The 8,083-nt window shown below is 42.2% G+C and overlaps 1 protein-coding gene across 2 annotated transcripts in view; it reads right to left on the reverse strand.

Moving 5' to 3' along the window:
* The window catches only part of CFAP69 (cilia and flagella associated protein 69), a 64,888-nt gene extending 62,742 nt beyond the window's left edge, over window positions 1-2,146 (reverse strand). Inside the window, exon 1 of one of the 2 annotated variants that reach the window (XM_017536446.2) lies at window positions 1,786-2,146. In XM_017536446.2, coding sequence (XP_017391935.1) covers window positions 1,786-1,905 — 120 coding nt within the window. In that variant the 5' untranslated portion in view covers window positions 1,906-2,146. The remainder of the gene's footprint in view (window positions 1-1,785) is intronic. The other variant, XM_037741323.1, reaches the window with a different exon arrangement.
* Window positions 2,147-8,083: the final 5,937 nt, after the last annotated feature.

Genomic DNA, 8,083 nt, shown 5'->3' on the forward strand with positions numbered 1-8,083 from the left:
CCTAAAAGATTATCATTTTTTCATTCTAGGGTCTCTAGACACCATTCTATGAGTAAAGAAACTAAGTAGCTCAGTTAACTTTTCATGTACTTAGGGTCCTCATTTGTAAAAGCAACCACAAACAAAAAACAAGAAGGCTGAGTGATCACTAAGATTTCTCCCAGCTCTAAAAAGTTCCTATTCTATTTCTTTGGGGAGAAACCACCTTTTTCCTCAGTACTTTGAAAATGTTACTACTCCTAGAACTGGTTATTAACAAGTCAGAAACATGAATTAACTCAATTTGATTGCTTTCTTCTTGGAAGAGAATCCCAGGCCCTTGGAAAGAGCGTTAGTAATGAACGAAAAGAAATAAAACCTAAAAAGGGAGGAAATGCACACATATTCACAGGTATACTTGTTTAATTTGGTATGTTTTGGACTATTTTGGCAACTGCTTTTTAAAAGTATTTTTCCAAAAAAAAAAAAAAAAGTTGCCCAATTATTCTTGCAGCAAGTAAAGGAAGACTGAGAGCCATCCATTATCAAATTCACCGACTTTTCAGTTTTGCCCCCTGCCTAGGAGTATGGCTGTACTGTTTGTTGATCTTTCTTGCAGCCCAGGGAGTGGAGAGCTATTGTTCCTCAAAATTCTCCCCGCCCAGATGGGAATAGGTCCACAAAGTCGATTAGGCTAATTCCGCTAACACCTGTTTCTCCTCTTGCAAAGTGCTATTGCTGGGCAGGCTACCTCAGACCTCAGAGAACTCAACCCTAATTCTCATGGTGGAAGAGGTCCCCAGTCAACTGACCACTCCCAGGGAACTCTCCAAGGTTCCAGAATGTGAACGCAGGAGACAGGGTTCCTGACGCAGTCTGAGACCTGAGAAGCCTCATCAGGAATTCCCACAGTGGCCTCACACCATTAGTGTGAGGCAGGACAGGGTTCCTCCGGGAATTCGCGGCTTTTAAGGCACTATCAAGGCTCTCTGGGAGAGCCTTGGAATGGAATCTTAGTAGGCAACAAACAACTTGGGGTTTCTAAACCCCTCCGCCACGAATGGGGATCCAAGGGCTTCAAGTGGAATTTCTCAACAGACCAACCTGAAAGAGTGAATTCTGTATTCATAACAAAAGCAAACCCCAAACCAAACACAGTACAAACTCAATCAACTCTCTTCTCTCCTAGTCTCTCCGACCTAACCTGTAACAACCAGCTTCCAATTTCATTGTTTAATTTGGTATGTTTTGGACTATTTTGGCAACGGCTTTTTAAAAGTATTTAAAAATGCTTAATTTATAATTTTAACACCGTTTTCTTCCCCTCTCGGTGCAGGCTTTAGTCGCAGCAAATCTAAGCATGAGAAAATTTACATCTATGTCAAGAACATCATTCGGTAACAAGGATCTACCTATAAAAAAGTTCAGTGCAAACAGTGATCTGGTCATCAAATCAGATGTCGCTAAGAATGATTCGTTTCCTCCCAGGAGCTCCGTGGCCACTTTTACAAGAAGCTCGGCAAAGCCCAGCCCACTCAGTTGGCTGGGACCCTCTAGGAGGACCACACAGCGCTGGTCCCCGGACAGGATGGTTGACAACAGCTAGCCCTTTGCAACCCGTGCAGTTCGCAGGGGCTTGGGGGATCCGTTATTAGCTCTGTGCTTGGAATCTCCATCCTGCGGCTCTCCCCATCTTCACTCCTGTCCCTAATTCCGCTCTTGCTACCCGCAGATCGGAATCCAGTTCCCAGACCTCACCCCCACCCCCATCCCCTCCCCGCTCAAAGCACAGACACCTGTTCATACCTGCGCCTCATCGTCCTCCGTCACCATCCCAACCACAGGGATTTGACGGGAAATGCTAGACCTGTTCCTGCAGTCGGATTCCTGGGCCTCGGCCGTCGCCGCGGCTTTCTCTGTCCACATTGCCGGTGGCGGCGGGGTGGAGACTGAGGGGTCTTCCTGTCCTACAGTGCGCCCGCAGCCGGTGGTGGCCAAAGAGACCCCACTATCGAGAAGGGAAGGCAGCCTGAGAGTCGCTAGAGGACCCAAAATTCCGCCAGGGATCTAGGCCACCGGCATGCAGTCCGCACAGCGCAGGGCCGCACCGGAGAATGACCCAGGCGTCGACCCCCGGCCGGTTGTTAACACAAGCCAGCGCGTTGCTAGGGGGCGGGGCCAGAGGCGGCGGAGACCGTGGCTCCTACGGAAAGCAGGAGAGCCAAACCACTCCGCGCCCGGGGTGCAATTAGGCTTTGGGGCTGGTTTGTGGGCGTGCAGTGAAGAGCCTGCAGGGGGCATCTCCGTAAGTAGTGGGGAGTGGTGCCTTAGGCGCCCGGTGCGTTTCAGTCTTGATAGGCTTGCTTCAAACAGGCATGGGTGGGTGGAGGGATGAGGGATGTCTATGGGATACGTTAGCGGTGATAGGATGGACGGATGGTGTTGAAAGCGTTTCTCACCCCAAGGAAATGACCAGTCTTGCTTAAATTCCCCAGCTTTTATCTGTGTTTTAGCAGCCCAACTCGACAGTTAAACAAACAAGGAATTGTACAAAATGTGAAAAGGGTTTTGAGTCACATTACTGAATCTAGAGCGAGTTATCACTTGGAAGTCCCACTTCTCTCATCTGTAAAATAGAATTGTGAGGAATGAAAGAGATGACAGTGTTTGTTAAGTGGTGCTTGGCGTAGCACCCATATGGTCGAGATGATCATGATCTTTATTACTGTTTGAGAACTAAAAATTAAATCCTGAGCCACCCAACCGACTGAACGGACCCCTTTTTGGCCAAGAGGACCCCCGATAAACTTTAAAAACTGAACTCCTGGTCCTGGCGGGACTGAACGATGGACACGCCTCATTATACCCCCCATCCCCTCCTTTTTCACGTCCCCCTCACCCCTGGTCTTTTGAAACAGAGTCTCACTGCGTCCCCCAGGTTGGAGTGCAATGGCAGGATCGTAGCTCTGCAGCCTCCAACTCCTGGCTCAGATGATCCTCCCGCGTCAGCCTTGGGAATAGCTGGGACTACATACAGGTGCACATGCCACCAAGCTCGTCTCCCCCTCCCATTGAGCATCAATGTTAAAATAGAGATCAGAAGACTAACAGAATGGACTGCAGCAATAACAAATTATAAGCAAGACCTAAGGCCATGCCAGGCAAGTGTTAAGTCACTCACACCTACACTTAAAGAATAACCTACGTTTTAATTGTTGCAAGGTTTTTCTTTTTCTCTAGCTGTTAAATAAGCAATATTGAAATAATGGTCAGATGTTGACTAACAAGACCCTCCTGTTCCACAAGTCATAACTGCTGCTTTGATTGGACAAAGAACTCATTCAGTAACTTTCCCCTGATAAAAGACCACCCACCGTGGACTGGTTCTGGCAGGTTTACAGAGGGTGAGCACAAGTACCTTCATGTCTCTGCTTCTCCTTTTGATGTATAGGGCCTGAAATGCATTTAAATGTTAAGTTTCCACTCCACAGTGAGCATGGGATACATGTTACATGCATGTTTATTCAGCACCCCTCTTCGTGAAGATTCACAGCTCCTCTTATAATCTGTTGAATATGTCTGTTTAGTCAACTCATTCAGCACGAAGCTCCTGCTCCAACCCCCCTCCTTCCAAGTGCTTCTTGACCCTCTCTGTCAGAGGCTGGGCTTCCTAGCCTGCAAAATGGCCAACCTGCAGGATGTAACCCTTTATAAGAAATAAAGTCTCCTTTCTAAATTTATAGATATCATTATTTTTCAGTTGACATGTTGCTACCTATCCATTGTAGCCTGAATAAGAATACAAGGGTCAAGACTTTAATGGAAAGTTTCTCATGATAATCATCAATATAATTTAACAACTCAAACACCGTGACTGAAAAATTTTAAAAAACTTTAATTCTTTTTATCTGTTTTTTAAACGTTCAAAAATTATTCAAGGTTTAAATGTGCATTTTTGTATCTTCCATAGAATTTATGAATTTAAAATCAATTATAAACTCAATGACAATAAATGTTACTTCACTTCTCAGGGCTTCTCTTCTCATTTCTAGAATGAGGTTGATAAGTGATTTTAAAGGTTCCTTCTACCTCAGACACTGAATATTTCTGGCCCTAAAAGAAAAATGGGAACACTAGATTGGGACTGGCAGCACTTGATGGTAAATCCTAGCCAAAGAGACCAAGTTTTGTTGAGAGAGTAGTGAGCACTTCTAGCACCTGTTTCTACACTTCTAGTCATTCTTCCACTTTCTCATCCTCAGCCCTCTGAAACTGTGAGATCACCAACACTTGGGGTCAAAGTCTATTAGCACTTTTCAGTTTTCATCCTATTGTACTAGTCTGTAGCATTCTACACTGTTGCCCCTCTCCTCTTCTTACAACTCCCTTTCCTAGGTTTCCACATTCTTTTTGTTTTTCTTTCATTTTTACAGCTACTCACTGGCATCTTTAGGGCCCAGCACGCTTCTGCTGCACCACTCTGCTACCTAGCTACTGACAGTTACCTTTAGAACCACTCTTAGATCTTATATATAGAGGCCAGTTTAGTAGGTCTAAGGTTGCTTCCACCCAGGAAGAGTGCAAAGAGTATGATAAGTGTTTTATTCATATGTCCCTTAATTGCTGTTACACAGTCCAAGTAAACCACATCAAAAGACTGAAACTACTTGGATGAACACAATGGAATCCTGTGAGAATGGCACCCCAAACTAAGATGGTGGCAGAGACGTAACAATGGTATTATTTGTTTATCTTTTGTGTGGTCATGCTAGCATCATCTCAGGGTCAGAAAAGATGAAGAGGAGAGAGGACAAAGGTAAAAATTCCACTTAAAGTAGAGCTTGCCTAAGAGACATCAAGTGACACTTCTGAAGCGGATAAAGGTCTTTAAGCCTCAGTGACCTTAGACAGGCACCTTCCTCAATGGACCTAGCTGAAGAGACTTTCCTGACTAGTGAACAATGGGGTATTTATTTTATGTAACCAACTATGTGAAGACCTATATATTCATTCTGCCCTATATCCAGAGTTCCAGTTTCCAATGCTTAATTAGCATAAGCCCCATGAGCTCCCCACTTCTAACATTTAAAAACCCCTGACTCTCTCTCCTCAGTGAAATTCTTCATGGAGTGAGTTCTCTTGCTTGGCAAGTTAATAGACTCTGCTTTGTATTATTTTTTTTTTCTAGCTCTAATGGTATGGAAGGATGGAAGGGTCCTCAAATATCCCACAGCCAGCCATCTTGGGTGAATTACTTGTAGTTTTCCAAAGATGCCAGCAGGTTTCTTCCTGTATAACATTTGCATTATGTTGTACGTGCCACCATCTTCAGATGGCGAATCCCTATGAAACTCAGTTCACATGACATTTTCTAGGAAATCTTTACATCCTTCTTTTCTGTGTTGGGTGCCACCTTGTCTGTCATTCTGTTTTTGTACTCATCACATACTTAATGATATCAACTGGTTCAGCAACTGGACCCCTTCCTACTGTACTGAGATTCTTGAAAGTCACTGTGATACGCACCCCAGACCGTCACTATACTGTCTAGAGCAGTAGTTTTCAAAACTTAATGTGTATCAAAATCCTCTGAGGAGGTATTTAAAACAGAATCTCAAGCCCTACCTGCAGAGTATCTGCTTCAGTAAGTCTGGGTGAGGCCCAAGGTTACGCATTTTCAAACAGTTTTCAAACATGTTGATTCTATTGGTCTGGAGAACATACTTTGGGACTTCCTGGTCCAGATCATACTAGTTACTCAAAAAATGTTCATTAAAAGATTTCAAGGCTTATAAATTACTTTTTATTTTTATTTGAAGCCAAATTAAAGCATTTTGTAAGTTATCCAAAGTAAGGTAAAAATATTCCAGGTCCTTGCTACTCAAAATGGGGTCCTTGGGCATTACTAGGGGATTTGTTAGGAATGGAGGCTCTCTTGCCCCATGGTGGACCTACTGACTCAGAATCTCCATTTTAACAAGATCCTCAGGTGATTAGTACACATTCAAAATTGGAGAAGCACTGCTCGTGTGTGTGTGTGTGTGTGTGTGTGTGTGTGTGTGTGTGTTGTCATTATTATTGCTTTGGAGTAGTTTTAACAGCCTCCATAAAACTGGCTTTCACTATTAATTCAATTTGTGGATTTTCCAACTCCATTGTTCCCAAATAATACTGGGTTTATTTTTTCTCTTGGTAAGTGTACAAAGATTAAGCTTCATAAAAGCTTTAATTTTTTATATTAGGTATGTTTATTTAATTTTAATCATTATTCATTGATTCTTCTGTTATGACACCAAAACCCAGAAGGATGAAAGGGTGAAAGGAGTAAATTATTTCAGCAAAAAAATAAATAGTAGAGAAACATGAGAAATGAGTTATACGTATACAAGTGCTTAAATCTGATAACGATTCTGCAGAATTTAATATCTGTTAAGTTACAAATTGCAATTTCTGAGTAGCACTTGTAGACTTAAAGATTAACTAGAAGTTTTAATAATATATTGACTTACAATTTTTACTTTTAAAAGTAACGAAGCTAAATATGTTTTAAAATAAATATATTACAAATAGTGGTTCTATTTCCTTCTGACTTTTTGTTTGTACTCTCCCTAATTACCAATGTTTAGTAAAATTATAATTATTTGTAATCATATGAATAATTATATATTCATGAATTAAGAACATGTCTACTAGTGTTTTAGACTACATGTGAATGTGATAGTCTCTAAACTAATGCCAGATGTTCTAAATGTTCAAGCAAATGTTTATCCTGAGTCAGAGACAGGGTCTCACTCTGTCACCTAGGCTGGGGTGCAATGGCATGATCTCAGCTCGCTGCAGCCTCAACCTCCCTGGGCTCAGGTGATCCTCCCACTTCCCATCTCCGACCTTAGCATCCTGAGCAGCTGGAACTACAAGTGCATGCTACCATGTCTGGCTAATTTTTGCTATTTTTTTGTAAAGATGGGCTTTCACCATGTTGCCTGGGTTAGAGTTGAAACTCCTGGGCTCAAACGATCTACCCATGTGGCCTCTCAAAGTGCTAGGATCACAGGCAGGAGCCACCACTCCCAGCTTATACTTCACTGTTTTAAAAAACTTTTTTCAGATTGACAGCATAGAAACAAAGCCTAAAAACAAAACAAAAGTAATTACCTCTTTCCAACAGAATCATTAATGCAGATCTGGGAAGAATAATTACGTGGAACAGAAAACAAAAGTAAAAGAATAGCTACCTCTGAAGTCAACCATTCTAATGAAAAATATACTAACAGTAATCCAAACTGCAAGTGATTTTTAAGTAGGAAGCTGCAGGAATTACTTATGTTTAGTGAAAAAGTAAATAAATTACAATAAGTGAAAGGAAGAATTTATCCGTCGCAGTGGTGGGAAAAACTACAGGGAAAGGACATAAACATTCTGAAAGGTCGGAAGGTTTTGCAGAGTCCCGGTGAAGATCTGAATACTCATTTCTTCCATCGGCCAGGGTCTGTGGGACAGACCCGGCAATAAAGAGCTACTTTTACCCAATCAAAGCTTCAGTTCCATGACATGGGAATAATTACATGAAATGAAAAATGTTCCTGAGATTTTGGAACTATTTATTGTGTTTAAATGGTGGGTAGTTATAGTGAAATAACCCCAGGATAGAACTGTCTTTATTGTGGAGCAAGATTACTCAGACAAGTTTGTTCCAATGACATTAGTTATTTGAGTTCTCTATCTAATTTGACTTGTTCTGATTCTGTGACCCTTGTATTAGTTTTCAAGGGATGCTGTAATAAATACCACAGACTGGGTGGCTTTAACAACAGAAATTTATTTTGTTACAGTTCTGGAGGCTAGAAGTCCAAGACTAGGGTGTTGGCAGGATTGGTTTCATCTTGAGGCAGCTTTCTTTGGCATGCCATTTTCTCCCCTTTTCTTCACATGGTCTTCCCTCTGTGCATGCCTGATTCCTAATCTCCCCTTCTTATGAGGACACCAGTCATACTGGAGAAGGACCCTACTCTATGACCTCACTTTACCTCTTTAAAGATCCTATCTCCAAATACAGCCACATTGTGAGGTAGTGTGAGAGTTAGGATTTCAATGTACCAATTTT

Source organism: Cebus imitator, unplaced genomic scaffold (assembly GCF_001604975.1).
Source record: "Cebus imitator isolate Cc_AM_T3 unplaced genomic scaffold, Cebus_imitator-1.0 Scaffold98, whole genome shotgun sequence".
Taxonomy (NCBI): domain Eukaryota; kingdom Metazoa; phylum Chordata; class Mammalia; order Primates; family Cebidae; genus Cebus; species Cebus imitator.